Source organism: Cricetulus griseus, chromosome 2 (assembly GCF_003668045.3).
Source record: "Cricetulus griseus strain 17A/GY chromosome 2, alternate assembly CriGri-PICRH-1.0, whole genome shotgun sequence".
In the NCBI taxonomy this organism is placed as follows: Eukaryota; Metazoa; Chordata; class Mammalia; order Rodentia; family Cricetidae; genus Cricetulus; species Cricetulus griseus.
The window spans coordinates 459,470,768-459,490,171 of record NC_048595.1 but is presented as its reverse complement, the minus strand read 5'-3'; the positions used below and the strand labels follow the sequence as shown (position 1 = coordinate 459,490,171).

Sequence of the window (19,404 nt, the reverse complement as noted above, 5' to 3'; positions counted from 1 at the left end):
GTCAGATTTTTCAAGCGCAGATTTAAAGCCACCCTCGGTTTATCCCGGGGGTTCTTTTGTTTTACATTTGATCTGTGTGTTTTGTTTGCAGAGGGAGCTCAGGACAACTTGGAGGAGTTGGTTCTCTGTGGGTCCTGAGACAGTCAGGCTTGGTGGCCAGGCACCTTCACTGGCTGAATCATCTTCCTGGCCCTCAGCATGTTTCTGTTCTGTGGTCTAAGTACCACTCGGTGTTGGACACACATGGTGTTCCTACCTTCAAAGAATTTTTGATCAGACTTCTAGAATATGAACTCCAGAGGGAAGACCCTTTTTAATTGTCTCCCCAGCGCCTGGCACACGTTTAGGCAAAAAAAAAAAAAAAAAAAAAAAAAAAAAAAAAATATATATATATATATATATATATATATATATATATATATAAATATAAAGACAGCTACTAGACTGACTATCCTTCATTATTTTAAAATAGTGCTAGCCACCTAGATATCCAGTATGAGGGGGTAAAAAAAAAACCAAAAACAAAAAAACCCTCAAGAATACAACCACGAACAGTATCTAAAACAAATCCTGTGCAGTGCGTGCTCTGAATTCAATCCCGTCTTCAAAAATAACCTTTTCCAGTGACCCGAAAGCGGAATGAGGCAGACACTGACTGGCTGAGCCCTGATAATCTGCAAGTAGGACCTGGGGAGAGAGAACAGCACCGACTGGGGATGGAGTGCGCGTCTTCAAACCCTCCAAGGCGTCGCGCTCCTCCTCCTCCTCCAACTCTAGAAAACTGTTTATCTCAAACTCGCCTCAACCAGGCCAACTAACTGCCCTTTGCTAAATCAAACAACCTCGGGGTGGCCGCTCCCCGGCGCCAGGGGACCCCCAAAACCAGGGCGGATCGAGGCGCGCCCGGGTCAAATTCCAGCGAGGGCGCTCCGCCCTCGGCCCGGGAATGCGGAAGGGCCGCGGGACCCGCACGCGGAACCGGGGGGATCGGAGACCGGGGTGCCGGGGCGGCTGCGGCAGGGGCATGCCGTGCAGCTGAGTTTCGGGGTCCGCACTCGCGGACACCCAGGCTGTGTTCATCGAGCCGCACAGCCAGGCTGGTGGCCGCCGGGCCCCGGGTCCCGGGACCGGCTCGTCGCCGCCGCACCCCCCCCCGCCGCGGTTGGTCGCGCCCAGTTCGCGGGTGCTCCTTCCGCCCCGCCCCGGGCCGGAAGTGCGGCGCCGCCACCGTCCCTCCGCAGCCCTCCGGCGGTCACAGTAGCCGATCGGGTCGGGTCGCATCGTCTCCTGCGCGCATCCTCGGATCTGGTGAGTGGCTCGCGGCGCCGCCAGGTCACCTCTGCCCCTCCTGCTGCGCGAGCGCGCCCGGAGCCCGCGGGCGGCGGGGCCGCCGAGGCCGGCGGAGGGGATGAGGCCCTGGGCTGGCGAGCCCTGCCCCAGGCCCCCGGATCTTGGTAGGGCACAGGCCCTGCGTCGCCCGCATGAGTGACACCTGGGGCCCGGCTGCCTGCACCTGCCGCGGCTGCAGGCTTCAGGTGCTAGCGGCGCGTTTGCGCCAAGTGCGCGCAAGTGGACGCTTTCGGGGGGAAGAGGCCGGGAACCGGTACTGGGGTCCGCGGTGAGCAAAGGCCAGAGCGGGGCCCGGTTTCAGTACGTTCTTACCGTGCCCGGCGTCTTGCAAAGGTTTAGGTCGTTGTAAGAAAGGGGTAGTGCCGGGAAAGCTGGGAAGAATTGAGAACTTACCGAGCAAGGGCTCCAAGAGGAAGAACTGGGGGTGCTTTGGGCGGGGTGTCTGCTGGGAGGTTACAAAAGCGAAAGCTCAAAAGGTAGGCATCGAATCGCCTAACAGGAAGCAACGGGAGAACAGCCCGAACGGAGCAACAGAAGAATAGCTGGGAACGAGGAAGGGTAGGGCTCTTGTAGACAAGGCCCCGTGCTAGACCCTATAAAATAAGGTAGTTAGCTAAATTAGGCCTTTTTATAGATGTACTGAAAACCTGAAAAGGAATGAAAGATTGTATAAGAGGCTTTAGGGAGTCGCTTGGCTTCCTCTATAAGAAATAGCACAATAAGAGGGTGTTTAGGGGATCAGGTTGACAGCTTTTGTTAAAGGTGGCTTTGCTGTAGTCCTCTGTGTTGGAGAAAAACTACAGCGTTTTCTAATTCAATAGACTTCTTTTAGACTATCTCCTGAAACTTTTAGTTTACCATCATGGAAAGTGGTGAGTTGATTTGCCTGGGGTCACTTGAGGAATTCATACGATGCTCCCAGTTTTCTCTGTACACTCTCACGCAGCGCGCGCGCGCGCGCACACACACACACACCCCTACACACACACCTGATGATCGCTCTTATATCTGCGTGCACAGCTTTTTGTTTGTTCCCGCTGTGTTAAAGAGTCTATGACACACACACACACACACACACACACACACACACACACACACACACACACACACACACACACACACACACACACACACACACACACACACGCGCGCCCCTACACACACACCTGATGATCGCTCTTATATCTGCGTGCACAGCTTTTTGTTTGTTCCCGCTGTGTTAAAGAGTCTATGATGGTTGCCTACATGTTTGCTTATGCTTCAGTGAGGCTGGCTTACTGAGCTGCAGCCCCTGAAGGATGGATCCCCAGGTGATGGTGGCTAAGCTTAGGGAAGTCAAGGGTGGGTCAGTGTCCCCATCCTCCCAAGGTTGAAAGATGCTGGCTGACCAAGGATGAGTTTTACTATGTATCCCCATTGCCAGCATCTTTAGGCTCTGGCTAGTTCCACATGGCAGGCAAAACAAATCTCCTTCTACCCTCTGAAGGTTGATCACTGAGTTCACTGTGACTGGCAGTAGCCAGATAACAAGAGGAAGGGTATTCAAAACTTACTGTGTTCAAGGGATGCGGTGGGGAGGTGCCGGTTGGCATTTTTAGAGGAAGTAAACTGGCTTGAAAAACATGATATCCTGGATAGTTGCTCTGGGCGCTGAGTGTGTTGTGAACTCTAGATTTGTTTGCAGACACTGGGAGGTGACCCTAGCTAGCTACTCAATTCTTTGTGGAAGTACTTCCCATGCTTAGGTCCTCCTCAGACTCGGAGCCAAAGGATCTGCATGGAGAAGTGAGGCCGGGAGACCTAAAAGTGCTTCTTTTTTGATTCAAGGAACTCAGCATGGCAAACACCAAACGTAACATTACCATTTTCTAGGCCCCAAGGTACTTACTTGTTGGTTAGCCTTGCTAGTCACCTCACCTTAAGTTTTCAAGGTGTAGCTGCTGATGGGAAGGGCCTGAGGGGCTGGTGAGACACATCCTGTGGCTGGATCCCCTAGGTATACATTTTGCCACTTTCTAGCTTTTATCTGGGAAATAGTGATAGCAACGAGCCTGCATTATAATCTGTTGTGCGGATTAAATATTAATGCATGTGACACCTATAGTTTGTCCTTTGCTAATTATTCCTTTTCCAAGTACTGAGCAAGGAGTAACTAGCTGGTAGAGTTTGTGAAGGACCTCTTGAAAAGAAGACTGGCTAAGTGTACACTGGCTCTAGAAAAAAAGCCTTATTTCAGGAGTCCTCAGATCCAGCACTTGCCTAACCATGAACATTTGTGTGTGCAATTTGTTTTTGATTGGAAGAGATTAATTATATGCATGTTCTTGCTTACCTAGTATTTATTTGGCACCTGCCATGTGCAAGGCAATCTTCTAGACTTTATAATCCAAGTAGAAAGGTAAAAAGCCTTTGTAAATAAATTTAAAATATTTGTGATGTATGCCTTTAATCCTAGCACTCCGGAGGTAGAGGTAGGTACCTGTGAGTTCAAGGCCAGCCTGGTCTACAGAGCTAGTTATAGGACAGCCAGGGCTTTACACAGAGAAACACTGTCTTGAAAAACCTATAATAATAATAATAAAGTAAAAATATTTGTAAGTTGTAATTGCAATGTAATTCTACTAATTAGTAGAAAGAATAAAGGACTGGGTTGTATAGCTCTTGCCTAATACGCTTGAGGCCCTGGGTTTGATTCCCCCCCCCCCACACACACACACACTCAAAAACATCTTTTTAAAAGAGGAGGACCACTCATAAACTCAACACAATGGGTCAGTCTCAAAAATATTACATTGAAAGAATCCAGGCTGGGCTGGAGAGATGCCAAAGCAGTTAAGAGCTCTTCCAGAGGCCCTGGGTTCGATTCCCAGCAACCTTATGGCAGCTCACAGCTGTCTATAATTCCAATTCTAGGGGATCTAGCTTCCTTACACAAACATGCAGGGGAAAACCAGTGCACATAAAATAAAAAATAAAAAATAATAAGCCTTAAAAAAAAAGAAAGGAAAGGAAAGGAAATGAAGAAGCCTGGCTTACACAAGTATACATTTGTCGTTTGATTTCAAAGAAACTCAAGAAAAAAAATTAAAAAAAAAAAAGAAAGAAACTCAAGACAAGAGAAGGTCAGGGTAGTTATGGACCTCCGATAACCGCTAATCCTAGCACTTGGAAGCTGAGGCAGGTGGGTCCTGTTAGTCAGTCAGCCTGCACAGTGTAGTAAGGCTTTGTCTCATAAAAAAGGAAAAGAAATCCAAACAAAATTTGCCTAGGGGGTTGGGGAGCTTTCTGGAATGATGTTTAACATTCGTAACTGGGTTATTACATGGGCATACATGGTTACACAGTGAGTTGTGTATTTTAGAAATGATGGGGATATCCTCTGATAGAGAGCTGACAGGGACTCCCAGAACACCTGTAAAGGGGAAGAGATGACACTAGTGTATGTGTCTTGTGAAAATACACGGATGGGGCAAGTTTGTCTGCTGTTCAGAAAAGCTGTAAAAACTGTTTGGCTCTTTAAAAGAAAGATAATTATGGAACTTAAAAAAAAAAAACCTACGTATGTAGTATAAAAACATAACATGTCGTTAAGTATATAAGGTTAATTTTGTGGAGCATTTTAATTTGATTATATACCGAATTCTCTCTCTGATTGCTGCTTTCAAACTGTTGCTCTTGTTATATCCAGTTATGTGCTCCTCACAATTAGAACAAGCACAAACTAATCATGAGAATCCATGTGAAGTTTCTAGGCTCTGACAGACCTTGGAAAAGATGAAACTGAGTTTTAAAAGATGACAGTTTTAAGCCCTGGAGCGGCTCTGTGCTTTTCAGTTCCTCCTGTGAATCTGCTTACAAATCTGATAAACGAGACCCCACTCCCTCGATACACAACCCCCACCTTGGGCATCCGTCCTGGGTATCTCCGCTACCATTCTAGTGTGGTTGGGCTAAAAGGAGAACCCTTATTTTTTGTAAAGATTTAGTTTTAATTATGTGTCTAGGGTGGGGTGTGTACATGTGAATGAATGAATATTGGTGCAGAGGCATCGGTCCCTGTGGAGCTGGAATCACAGGTGGGTGTGGTTTCGAAGCCCCTCCCAAGTGGATGCTGAGCACCAGTCTTGGTACTCTTCAAGAGTAGTATGCAGTCTTAACAACTGAGCCATCTCTCCAGCCCCTAAAATCTTAATCCTTTATGGCTCCTTTGCCCATAAAACCAATTCCACTCTTTCCTCCCTCATTGACTCACATTGAGTGACAACTTTTATTTTTCAGTTTTATTGTTTGTTTTTTGAGACAAAGCCTCATTCTGTAGCCAGGCTGGCCTGGGACTCACTGTGTATCTCAGGCTAGCCTCGAACTGCTGGCAATCCTCTTACCCCAGCCTGGAGACTGCTGGGATGACAGACATGAAGCGACACACCCAGCTTGAGTGGTACCTTTGAGATGCAAGTTTTTCAACCAGTGTTTAAGCACATTTAAGGATAGAACTTTGAAGCAAGCTGCAATTAGAAAGCAAGAAAAACCTGCAAGGCAGTAGAAAATAGGAAGCAGGATAGTGGTGACTGAGGGGAGAAGAGAAGACTTGGTTTAAGAGAACCTGCCAAACTGGGGCGGAAATTCTATCACGGTTACATTTTCATAACCAGAAATAGAGTAACCGGTGGTCCATCTGAGCTTTCTGGAATTCTGTGACTCTAATCTTGAAACAAATAAACAAACAAAAATGTTTCCTCGTCTGTTAAAGAAATAAAGTACCAGTGGTGTTGCTGCTTTCCCATTGATATATAACAAATTGCTCTCAGTTTTGTTTTGAGCACCTATAAGACAATACCTGGGATATTTTTTCTCATTGTTTTTGAGACAGGATCTTTATAGACCAGGCTGACCTTGAATTTAAAGATATCTGCCTGCCTCTGCCTCCAGAGTACTTGGATCAGATGGGTGTGCCACCACACCTGGCAACTAATAAATTCCAGTCGTTAAAAGCCAAGGCTCTCCTAGCAGTGTAGCCTTGTGTGGTTGTCCTTATCTGAAGGAGGATTGTCTCCAATATGGCTGACTCACGGAGCCGGCCAGCTGCTGCTGCCTGTGGTAAGAGGCCTCAGGTCCCTGCTTCCTGGTGCTTGCATCTACAAATTGACTTAACAGCAAGCGGGATGCAGTGTGGGTTGTGATGTCAACCACCGTCACTTCATAATACTCTGTTGTTTACGTGGGTTGCTCTTTTCACATTTGGTAGCTGGACAATGACAGCTGCTGATGGTCACCTGGGAGCCTAGCTACCCTGTGGCAAGAGGGGGAAGGAGGTTCTGTGCAGTCAGGAACCGTGCTGGTAACATGAAGGGGGTGGGGCAGGATGGAGGGAGGGGCATGCTAGTTTATTTGTTCATTCTGCAGTTGTCCAAATTGAGGTTTTTAAGTAAATGTCGCCTTTAAAAAAAAAAAAACCAGCAAGCTAATTTTTGAAGAGACATTTTAAAGGCCATCTTGGGGGTAACTAAGTAAACCTTCCTACAGAATGCATGTAGTTTGCTGGCCGTCAGTTACTGCATATGAGCTGCCTCTTGGTATGTGTATATGTGTGCACATGCATGTACAGGCCAGAGGACAGTCTCTGGTATCATTCCTTAGGTGTGTTCATGTTTTTGAGACATTGTCTCCCACTAGCCTGCGTGTATCACCAGACATGGGCTAGGCTCAAACTCAGGTCCTTGTACTCAAAGGCAAACTGAGCCATCTTCCTACCCAGAGCCACCTCTTAGATGGATGGGGAAAATGGGGTCTGGAATAGCTTGACTAGCCAAAGGTCAAACAGCTGTTCATATTAGAACTGGAATTAGAATCCAGGCCTCCTGCATCTCCCTTTACCGTTAATGACCAACTTTGAAAAGCCAGGGGAAACTGTACATATGTACAGCCAGAGTGGACTAAGTAGTTTCAACCTTAGCTGTACACTGGAATCACTTTTAGTGCATTTTTAAAATTTTATTTATTTTGTCATCTCATGATTTTGAGTGTTTTGCCTGCATGTATGTCTATTCACTACGGGCATGCCTGCTACCTGTGGAGGTCAGGAGAGGGTGTTGGATCCCCTGGGACTAGAGTCACAGACAGTTGTGAGCCTCCATGTGAGTGCTAGGAATCAAACCCTGTCCTCTGCAAGAGCAACAAGTGCTCCTAACCAGTGAGCCAACCTTCTGTTTCTGTTAGGCTAGACTAAGAAGACCCAGGCATCATTTTTTACAAACTTCAGAGATGACTGATACATGACCAGCTGCTGGGAGAGTGATGTTTATTTGCCATGTGGTGTTAACAAATATTTGGGAAAGCATTAAAGGGATATTGGAAGCCATAAACAGCTGCAACTTGTGCTCTGAGCATCTTTCCAAGCCTGGTAAAGACTTACAGGCAGAATGAAACTCACAGATTTCTGCTCGTTAATGATATGTTCTTTACTTTGACTTGGCTACCAGACATTTACATCACTTGTGAATCCAGCTTCCTGCACCCCTGCCCATGGTCAGCTTGCTGCACCCCTCCACGGTCAGCTTCCTGCACCCCTGCTCATGGTCAGCTTCCTGCACCCCTGCCCATGGTCAGCTTGCTGCACCCCTGCCCATGGTCAGCTTCCTGCACCCCTGTCCATGGTCAGCTTGCTGCACCCCTCCATGGTCAGCTTGCTGCACCCCTCCATGGTCAGCTTCCTGCACCCCTCCATGGTCAGCTTCCTGCACCCCTGCTCATGGTCAGCTTCTTGCACCCTGCCTGTGGTCTGGCCTGCTTCCTGTACCCTTGTCCATGGCCAGCTTCCTGCACCCCTGCCCATGGTCAGCTTCTTGCACCCTGCCTGTGGTCTAGCCTGCTTCCTGCACCCTTGCACATGGCTAGCTTCCTGCACCCCTGCCCAGGGTGTGACCTGAGAGTGCAAGCACCCCTTAGTTCACTACATTAGGAATGTAGAGAAATAGTAAAATGTTTGAAAAGGAAATGCATTTTGTTTTTATTGGTAGTTTACATTCTGGACTGTGTTTTATTGTGAATATTTTCTTTTCTAATTATTTATTTTTATGTGCATCGGTGTTTTGCCTGCATGTGTATCTGTGTGAGGTTGTCAGATCTTGGAGGTACAGACAGTAATTAGCTGCCATGTGGGTGCTGGGAATTAAACCTGGATCCTCTGGAAGAGCAGTTAGTGCTCTCAACCACTGAGCCACTCCAGCCCCCTGTTGTGAATATTTTCATCTATGACTGTAGTCTAAAGGGTAGAGGGTTGGGTTAAGTGGGTCCCCCTTCCCCCCAACCACAAGACACTTTGATAATTGAGCACAAAGGTTTCTCTGTTAAATCATGGCTATTAGGAGATATTGCCACTTACTAACCCAGTCTGAGCTGCTACACCCCATATCCCAGGGTCTGCCTTCCACCTGTTAGTTGCTCACCGTGCAGTCCTAATATCCATGTTTGGATTTATATGAAAATTCTGCTTGTCTGTGATCTGAGCATAGAGGAGAAGTGCTGCTCAGAAATCCATATTTGTCTCTGTCGGCAACTTTGAAGGTTCTGAGTGAGTAACCAGAAGAGAGGTTAGCATGGCGTAGGGAGTATGTACGTGGAAATTACTCCAATGGGGTTTGAGTATGGCTGACCTGGGGAGTTCTCTAATGTCTGGTCTGCATCATTTGGAAGGCAGGCAATTTCATTTAATGCAAGGTGTCATAAACCTTTTCTCTTGGGGATACACACACACACACACACACACACACACACACACACACACACACACTAGGTATATATAGGGCTGAAGAAATGTCTCAGTGCGTAAAGACCGTTTCTGCTGAGTCTAGCAGCCTGTGTTTGATCCCCAAACCCATTTGGTGCGAGGAAACCGGTTCTCACACCTTGTCTTCTGACAGCCATATGCATGTGTGGGCACACACAAATAAAAAAAAAAAAAAAAATTAAAAAATGCAGGTATGGTAATGCATCCTTTGATACCCCCACTGGAGAGGTGAGATCAGGAATGTGAGGTTGTCTGTCTCGAGCCAGAATTAAGTCCACGTGACTGAAGAAGATGGGCCTCTCTGTGGTGACAGAAATGAGGAAAATGAGCCCATCTGAGGGATTTGTGGAGGATGACCTGGCTTCTTGGCTGGGTGAGTGGTTAGACTGGGAAAGTTAAGAAGGAGGATAATGGACTCCGTTTTCAGCTTGTTGATATGGGATGTCGGGATGGGTGTGTTGGTGTTTCCTCAGCAGTTGGATATGACCCTGAAGCTCAAGGTAAAGTGCAGGCCTGGAGGAGGTGTAGGCCTTGGAGCCAGAACAGTGAGAGTGGATGAGATCATCCAGGGAAAGTCAAGTACTTTAAGCCATGTATGGGAATTTTGATGCAACCAAGAGGTGGAGACTGGCTTGGAGACTTTAAAAATATTCTACATAAGAGCCAGGTGTGGTCCATGCCATAATTCCAGCACTGGGGAGGCAGAAAGATGGAGAACTCTGTACCACCTTTCGCTTTTGGTTATGATATTTTGTCACCAAATTGTAATCCTAAAACAAGGCCACTACCTCAGCAGCAGCCAGAAAAATAAAAAGAAAGAAAAGAAGGAAAGTGAAAGGAATGCCTCAATAGTTACTGAATTCTGCTTTTCGTTTAACTTTCAATATAGTTAACTTTCGTTAACTACAGTCCAATATCAAGCTAAGTTACAGGCAGGAGAAGGAAATTAACATGTATTCGGGACAGATATGTGAGGAAGGCAAGGTGTTGGAATGTTGAGAGTCAGGGCTGTGGAGCTAGAGTACTTCAAAACTGTACTAAAGGAAACATCTGTACACTTTGGGAGCATGTTTTCTGTTGATGGAAGAGAATAAACACTGAATAGAAATTCCAAAGCCCAAACTCCTTTGTTGACACTAACGTGGCTAGAGTGCTGGTTGGTTTTTATCAACTTGACACAAACCTAGACATAATCTGGAAAGAGGAAATCTTAATTGAGAAAATGCCTTCATCAGATTGGCCTGTAGTCCAGTCTGTGAAGTGTTGTTTTTATTAATGTGGGAGGCCCAGCTCACTGTGGGTGGTCCTGGGTTGTATAAGAAAGCAGGCTCAGCAAACTATGAGAAACGAGCCAGTAAGCGGCACTCCTCCATGGTCTGGGCCTCAGGTTCTGCCTTGAGTTCCTGCCCTGACTTCCCTGAGACTTGTAAGATAAAATAAATCCTTTCCTTCCTAAACTGCTTTTGTTCATTGTGTTTTATCACAATAGAAGCCCTAAGACAGCGAGTTGTCCATCTGTACTAACCATGGGGCTGCAGATGGGGAACTGTACCCTATACAGTCTTCGCTTCTCACACCAGTTTTAAGTTTAGGTGTCCAGGGACCGTGCTACATTTTCATGATTTGTTAGGACTCTCTCGGAACTCAGCTGAGAGCTGTGGTTCTCCCTGCAGGGCAAATCCAGGAAGGTTCCTAACACAGCTTCAGTTGTCTGGCCCAGTGAAGTCATGGACAGTGTCAGCTCCTACTAGCAGTAATGTGCCACAGTATGCAGAATAGTGCCAATCAGGGAAATCAGGGCTTTGTTGTGGAGGTATACTCAACTCCCACATGTCTGGGTGTCCAGCCCTGTCAGAAGTCAAGCTGATGCCATATGAACAAAAATCTCCCATTGTAACTCATAGTTAGGTGTGACCTAAGAGAGTAAATATTGGGTAGGACATCCCTCTCAACAATCTTGAATTATTTAATACCCAGAGACATTGATTTTATTTTAACCTAGGCAGTACCTATCTCATAGGGCACTTGTAGAGGCATAATAAAACACTAGATCAAAGAGTTGCCATGGGCAGGTGAGATTACTCAGTGGGTAAGAAGCACTTGCTGTTCGAGCCTGGCAACCTGAGTTTGATCCTAGATCCCACAGTGGAAGGAGAGAGAGTTTCTGAAATTCCATACACTCACCTGCATTTTCAGACATCATCTTTGGGCCTCCTTGGACACTGCACACATGCAGTACACCAACTACATCAGGCAAAACACACATAATTTTTTAAAATAATAATAATATTTGTAAAAGTTGGCCTGAGGGTCTGGAGAGACGGCTTATTGGCTTTTGGCACCAGCTACTCTTTTAGAGGACCTGAGTTCAGTTCCCAGCACTGCATAGTGACACACATCAGTCTGTAACTCCAGTCCCAGAGGACCCAGTGCCCTCTTCTGGCCTCCATGGGCACTGCATACATGTGCAAAAACTACATGAAGGTAAACTCTACATGTAAAAATAATAAAAACTCAAAAATATTTTTTGAAAAGTGGCCTGATATTTGTGAGATTTCCAAGTTATGTATAGTTAGTTTCATGGCTTACGTTTGAACTTCTAAGTCAGAGCTGATAGTATTGTGTCTTATGTGCAGTTGGGCATTGTCTAGTACTGGGGACATATTCTGAGAATCCCTTTGCTAATCAGTCTCAATTCTCTGCAAACACCATAGGGTTTACTCACACAAACCAGATAGAATAACTTGCTGCAGGCCAGGACTGTATGGTATATACCAGTGCACATGCTGTCTGTCAGATGACCAAAGCATTGCCATGCAGGTATTTACATTGCTTAAAATGCAGCTAGAGCCTATAATCCCAGCACTCAAGAGACAGGTGGGAGGACCAGGAGTTTGCAGTCATCCTCGGCTGCAGTGAATTCAGTACCAGCTTGAACTACACAAGACCCTATTAAAAAAAAAAAAATGGGAACTAGCATTGTGTTTAACAGTTTAATTGCTGATGGCTGGCTGTAGAGGGTTGGAGGGTAACACTAAAGCCATTTGTGGAGGCTTAGAAATGATTGGGAAGACAATGACGTGGGAGCAGTTGACTACTAACTGATATTGAGAATTGTCCAATGAGGTGAATACAGGGGTAGCTGGGAAGCCTGCAAGAGGAAGTTGGGTCTGGATGATGTATTTTAAAGGTGAGCACCATATCTGCCCATCCTTGTACAGTACCTACTTAGTTCACACCATGCTTTGTAATAGTAGATTTTGATGGTGAAAAACTGGGGTTCTGAAAGGTGATTTCATATCGATAGTAAAGTGGAAATAATAAGAAAAGTACTGATCACATTTGGTCCTTGTGAGGGATAAATGGGAAAATTGAACCTAGCAAGGGTAAGAGGTTTGTGTGAGGCGCCCTGTGCCATCAAAGAAGGGCTAGGTGCATAGTACTCAGCTCCCATTGATTGATGTATCTTTTTATGGTTTATTTTATTTTATATGCATTGGTGTTTTGCCTGCATGTCTGTGTGAGGGTGTTGGATGCTCTGGAACTATAGACAGTTGTGAGGTAACATGTGGGTGCTGGGAATTGAACCCAGATCCTCTGGAAGAGCAGCCAGTGCTCTTAACCACTGAGCCATCTCACCAGACCCTGTTATGTGTGTTTCTATAAACTCCAATGGTAAAAAAAATTATTCATGGGAGTTGGGCAGTAGTGGAATATACATTTAATCCCAATATTTGGGAGGCAGAGGAGAGTGATCTCCAGGTTGGAGTCCAGCCTGGTCTACAGAGTGAGTCCAGGCCACCCTGGGCTACATGAGGAGACTCTGTTTTAAGAAAGATATTTTTATTAACTAACTAGGTGTGTGTGTGTATTGTGTGTGTACTTTTTTGCTTTATGTATTTTGTATTTTCTTTTTTAAAATTTGAATTAGAAACAAGATTGTTTCACATGACAATCCCAGTTCCCTTGTCCCTCCCGTCCTCCCCTGCCACCCCTAATTAAAACCCTACCTATCACATATCCTTTCTGCTTCCCCTGGAGTATTATGTATTTTCTTTTCATTCAATTCCAGATTTAAACCACCACCATGTCGAGCAAAAAGGCCAAGACCAAGACCACCAAGAAGCGCCCTCAGCGTGCAACATCCAATGTGTTCGCCATGTTTGACCAGTCCCAGATCCAGGAGTTCAAAGAGGCCTTCAACATGATCGACCAGAACCGGGATGGCTTCATTGACAAGGAGGACTTGCATGACATGCTGGCTTCTCTAGGTAAGCTAGCCTTTATGTGTATTCTCCCTGATGGCAGTCCACCTCCGAATCATTCGTTTCGTGGTTCAGTTCTCGTCCAAACAGCCTTTGAGAAACTTTCAGCTGTCGTGAGGGGGATCAGCTGCAGGGGGGGATCTAGCGGGTACTGTTCCTATTAGCTAAGTTATTGCGTCTGTGTGAGCATGGAGGGTGTGTGTGTGTGTGTGTGTGTGTGTGTGTGTCTGTGTGTGTGTGTGTGTGTGTCTGTGTGTGTGTGTGTGTGCGTGCGTGCGTGCGTGCATGCTGGTGGCTATGTGCAAAAACTCAGAGTTCTCAGTAACAAATGCAGCTAATAATATACTGTGGGTAATATCTGTGGCTGGAAGACAAGTCATGAACAAATGAGCAAAGAGGTGACACTTTATCACTAATAATGGTTTCCTGGGAAGGAAGGGCACTGTTACTCAAAAATGGACCCCCAGAAAAGAGACTTCCACAGTGATATTTTTATAATTTAAAAAGAAAGAGATTGAATTTTTTTTCCCCAAAAAAAACATAGACGTGTCTGATGAGGTGGCTCAGTGGGTAAAGGTGCGTGCTGCCAAGCGAGGTGCCGTCGGTGTGAGCCCCAGGATGGAGAGACCTGGCTCCTGGACATTGTTCTCTGTCTCCCTCATGTGCCCCACAGCACTGGGGCACACACGTGCATGTGTGCACCGCCAACAGACATGAACACATACACATATGCTTTTGGGTTTTTGAGACAGGGTTTCTCTGTGTAGTCTGGAACTCACTCTGTAAACCAGGCCTGCCTCTGCTTCCCTAGTGCTAGCATTAAAGGTGTACGCTGCCACCACCACCCAGCTACACACACATTTTTTAAAAGATCCATTTTAGATTCCTGTTTCACTCTGAGAACCTCTTGAATCTTTGGATCAGTCATCCCTGCCCTCTACCCCTAGAATGCTGCAGGAGAGTTGGGTTTGATCTGCAAATGGGGAAGCAGGTTTTTAGTTTTACTTGTTTGGTGACTGATGTAGTACCAGTGGGTTGAGTAGGTGTAGTGAGGTAGAGTTGCCATTGGGTGAAATAGATTGGAGTGTCGTCGGTGTTTAGTGTGGTGTAATTCTGAGATGCTTCCTTAAGCACATCGTTTCCATGTGTATCGGCTCCTTCCAGATACGGATGTTCACTAGTCCTTTTCATGGGTTAAGATTAAGGGAGGCTGTGTGGACTGGGTGGCATTAAACTCCGTGTCTGGAGCACTGGGTGTAAGCTCCAGTTCTCCCACTTTTTCCAGGCCTCGTAACCAGTTGGTGAACTGGTTTTCAGGACCTTTCCTGTGGGGAGCTGTGTGGATGTTCCCTTCACTGTCAGTCAGGCAGTTCTCCTGCCGCTAAGAGTTATGTTCAGTAGGAGCTGAGATGTAGGATTCTCTTTACAAACAAGACTGAGAACCCTGTTCAAGTCTGTCATGGTGGCTCATCCATCAGCTTGCAGGAGGATGAGACAGGAGGTTTGCTGTGAATCTGAGGCCAACCTGGGCTATAGAGTGAGACCCCCCCCAGAGAGAGAGAGAGAGAGAGAGAGAGAGAGAGAGAGAGAGAGAGAGAGAGAAAGCAAAGCAAAAGACTCTGGTCAGCTGCATGTAGACAAAGCACTTGGGACTGACGGTGCTTTCTTTAATGCTGTTCAAAAGAAGTTCCCAGTCCCAAACTGGCCTAATAGTTATAATTTTTTTTTTTTTTTTTTTTTTTTTATTCCACCATGTTGGGGTTGTTCCCTGGGAAGAGAATGGCCCCGGGTTTCCAAAGCAGGCAGGTTCTGGTTTTTTTGTTTGTTTGTTTGTTTTTTGTTTTGTTTTGTTTTTAGATTTATTTATTTATCGTGTATGCAGTACGTGCCAGAAGAGGCCACCAGATCTCATTACAGATGGTTGTGAGCCACCATGTGGTTGCTGGGAATTGAACTCAGAACTTCTGGAAGAACAGTCAGTGCTCTTAACCCCTGAGCCATCTCTCCAGCCCCAATTATAAGTAATTTTTAAGCATACCAATTCACATGCAACTATATCATAGTTAGAAATATTAATGTTGATTTTTTTAATAGCTGGTATTAAAATAACAACCCCTGATGAGCCAATGTAGAATCAATGTGTGATAGCATCAAAGCTTGAGACTTTCCAGATTTTGTTTGGGTTTTGTTTGATGGCTAGTTGGTTGGGGGTTTTTGTTTTTTGTTTTTTTGTTGTTGGTTGGTTTTGGTTATTAACAATAAGTGGTGAAGAAGCTGGCAAGATGGCTCAGCACGAAAAGATACCTATGTCTTAAGCCTGTGGGTTCAACCGTTGTCCTCTGACCTCCACACGTGTTACAGTGCACACACGAAAAATAATGCAATGAAAACCTTTTTAAAATATGTTTGGTAGCAGAACAATAGCCAGATGATCCAATTGAAGTGGTCTTGTCCTTTGTTTGAATGTGTGCTCTTACAGGCAAGAATCCCACCGACGCCTACCTGGATGCCATGATGAATGAGGCCCCAGGCCCCATCAACTTCACCATGTTCCTCACCATGTTTGGAGAGAAGTTGAATGGCACAGATCCCGAGGATGTCATCAGAAATGCCTTCGCTTGCTTTGACGAGGAAGCAACAGGTAAATGCTGCTTGAGTGTTTGTGTACAGCCTCATTTTAGGGTACATGAAGCACATTTTAGGACATGTTTTTAATGTGCAAAATATTTTTTTAGTTTAAAAGAAAACCCTGTTGTTTTAAAATGGGCAATAGACCAGAAATGGCCTTGCCACACAGCTGTTATAGGCCACAAAACTGCAGGCTATCTTGTTCACCTTTGAATTTGGCTTCAAGCTTCTTAAAAAAATGGTAAGAATTTGGGGTCCATTATATAGTCTTAGAGAGTGACTAAAAAAGTTGTAAGAATGTGGGGTTCATTATATAGTCTTAGAGAATGAAAACCCCTTTTAGGGACCCTGATTTCTCTGAACAGCACAGTTCATAGCGTGAGCATTTGAGGTTCTGTGTCTCTGGGGTTACCTCGGGGTTTCGCTCTGTTTTGTCTTCATTTTCCTGCCCCTTTGGAGAAGTAAGCTTTAATGTGAAAGCCTTTTAGCCTTCACCTTTCTTCCTTTTTCTCCTTCCTTTTTTCTTCAGTCATGTCTCCTTTTCTTGTGGTTGGCCTCACATGTCACCTGGAATCAACCCACACACACACACACACACACACACACACACACACACACACACACACACACACACTCTCACATACACACACACACACTCACACACACACACACACTCACACACACACTCACACACAAACACACACACACACACTCACACTCACACTCACACATACTCGCTCCTTCCTGGTTTCCCCACTCTCCCTGGCACATTGTGATTGTCTCCAGGTGACGTTGCCTTTTGTTCTGGGCAGCCACCACTTAATTTTTATTTGACTTTATATTTCTTTTTTGTTGTTTTGTTTTGTTTTTTTTGTTTGTTTGTTTGGATTTGGTTTTTCGAGACCGGGTTTCTCTGTGGCTTTGGAGGCTGTCCTGAACTAGCTCTTGTAGACCAGACTGGTCTCGAACTCACAGAGATCCGCCTGCCTCTGCCTCTGCCTCCTGAGTGCTGGGATTAAAGGTGTGCACCACCAATGCCTGGCAACTTTATATTTCTATACTGTGGTTTTTTTGTTTTGTTTTAATTTTAAAAAAAAAAAAATATGGAATGCTTCACGAATTTGCATGTCATCCTTGTGCAGGGGCCATGCTAGTCTTCTCGTATTTTTTCCAATTTTAGTATATGTGCTGCCAAAGTGAGCACTATACTGTGGTTTTTTTTTTTTTTTTAAGATTTTATTTATTTATTATGTATACAACATTCTGCTTCGATGTATATTTGCACCAGAAGAGGGCACCAGATCTCATAGCGGATGGTTGTGAGCCACCATGTGGTTGCTGGGAATTGAACTCAGGACCTCTGGAAGAGCAGTCAGTGCTCTTAACCCCTGAGCCATCTCTCCAGCCCCTATACTGTGGTTTTTAAATGGATTTATTTTTCTTTTTTGTGTATAAATATTTCGTGCGCTGGGAGATGGTGGCACCACCATGTGCATGCCCGGTACCATCGGGGGCCAGAAGAGGGCATAAGATCCTTGGAACCGAAGTTACAGATGATTGTGAGCCACCATGTCGAGTGCTGGGAATCAAACCCTGGGTCCTGTCTCTGAAAGAGCAGCCTGTGCTCGTAACCACTGAGCCACCTCTCTGTTTTGAAGCATGGGTTCTGGCTGTAGTGATGAGTTTGTTGGAACAAGAGGCTGGTTTCTTTAGAATCGTGCCGTGAAGTCTGCCCTTTGTTGCCCTCCAGGCACCATCCAGGAGGATTACCTGAGGGAGCTGCTCACAACCATGGGCGACCGGTTCACAGATGAGGAAGTGGATGAGCTGTACAGGGAGGCCCCCATTGACAAAAAGGGGAACTTCAACTACATCGAGTTCACACGCATCCTGAAGCACGGAGCGAAAGACAAGGACGACTGAAGAACTTGAGCTGAAACTCCTGCTGCGTTAGCTGACCGCTTCATTTCTCAGACGCTTCTCCCACTTTGTAGGACCTAGTGCATGCCACTTAGTTTCACAGCTTTGCCTCTCTTTAATGTATTTATTTCAGACCTTTCTGTCACTTAGCACTTGTATAATCAGACTGGAAATGGGGACAATGTTGTAAATTGTATTGAAAATGAGACACAAATAAAAATCAAAAAATGTGAAAGCCCAGGAAAATACATCCGTATTTCTGGTTTTGCTGGATTTTTTACATTTTTATATAATAAAAATGTTATTTTGAAATAAAGATTATGCTGACTCAAATGGAGTATAAAACACATGAGTGATAGTTTGGGGTAGTCCTTTCTTCAAGTTTACAACTTGGTAAGATTCAGACTTTATAATTTTCATATTCCTGGGACGGGGTTCTTCAGATTTTTTTTTTTTTTTTTTTTTTTTTTTTTTTGAGACAAGGTTTCTCTGTATTGTTTTGAAACCTGTCCTGGCACTAGCTCTGTAGACCAGACTGGCCTCGAACTCACAGAGATCCATCTGCCTCTGCCTCCCAAGTACTGAGACTAAAGGTGTGCGCCACCAACACCTGGCAAGAACTTTTAAGTACACTTTAGCATCTTTAAAATTTAGTTACACCCTTAACCTTTATCCTGCTCCTTCTAGGGAGATGTCTACTAAATGCTAAGTATAGAGTGTTGTCTAGCAAAACATATTTCATTGATCTCATTGTAAGCACATGTATAGTTCTGGAGAAGTGAATGTTTACTGTGCATAACATTGCACCTCCATGGTTCTCACAGCATCTTCATCACAGTTTGGTGAGAGGAACTGTTACTAACTGTACTGGAAATGGAAGTGATTACTGCGGTTGAAACCAGGGCCCTGAGTATGCTGTTCCACAGAGCCACTCACCCTCTTTTGTAAGTTGGGGTTGGGTGAGGGCTAAACTCAGAGAAGCCCAGAATCTGGCTCTTTGGTCATTGTTGGTTAGAGTCATAGTTCTGTCTTACTAACTCCAGAGCTCACAGCACTGGAACCAAGGTCTACAGAAAGCAAAAGTGCCGACACATTTCCATTTCACTGAATTCAGAATCCAGTAGTAGAATTCAGTAGTCAAATGGTTGAAATTTAAAATCATCTTGCTTAAGACAGTAATTTGAAAACTTTTGGAAGATTTATCCCAGGGAGAAAGCAGAAGACAGAGATGAACAGGCTGTCCTGTGCTCAGCATATACAAGGCCCTGTGTTCAAACCTCAGTGAAAAAAATTAGTGGATAAACATCATAAGCAACTATAGATGTGCTAAAGACAGTTGCAGTATAGACTTATGGAAGGAGAGAAAGGCGTACTTGGAAGTTTGGTGACAGTGACAACCTATTTTTCCTTCTAAACGTGGTGGTCAAAGTCAGCATGTGCACTGCTTGCTACTTG

At 45.2% G+C, this 19,404-nt stretch overlaps 1 protein-coding gene and 1 non-coding gene across 2 annotated transcripts; one reads left to right on the top strand and one right to left on the bottom strand.

Annotated features, from left to right (window-relative positions):
• The first annotated feature begins 1,154 nt into the window (after positions 1–1,154).
• Positions 1,155–18,265, top strand: LOC100773835 (myosin regulatory light chain 12B). The gene is made up of 4 exons (XM_027397819.2): positions 1,155–1,308; positions 13,209–13,407; positions 15,881–16,042; positions 17,780–18,265. The coding sequence occupies exons 2-4, from the start codon at positions 13,224–13,226 to the stop codon at positions 17,950–17,952; spliced, it is 519 nt and encodes a 172-aa protein (XP_027253620.1). The 5' UTR covers positions 1,155–1,308; positions 13,209–13,223; the 3' UTR covers positions 17,953–18,265.
• On the bottom strand, positions 17,127–17,233 carry LOC113830873. The gene has a single exon (XR_003481763.1). It is a non-coding gene; the product is annotated as a U6 spliceosomal RNA (small nuclear RNA).
• Positions 18,266–19,404: the final 1,139 nt, after the last annotated feature.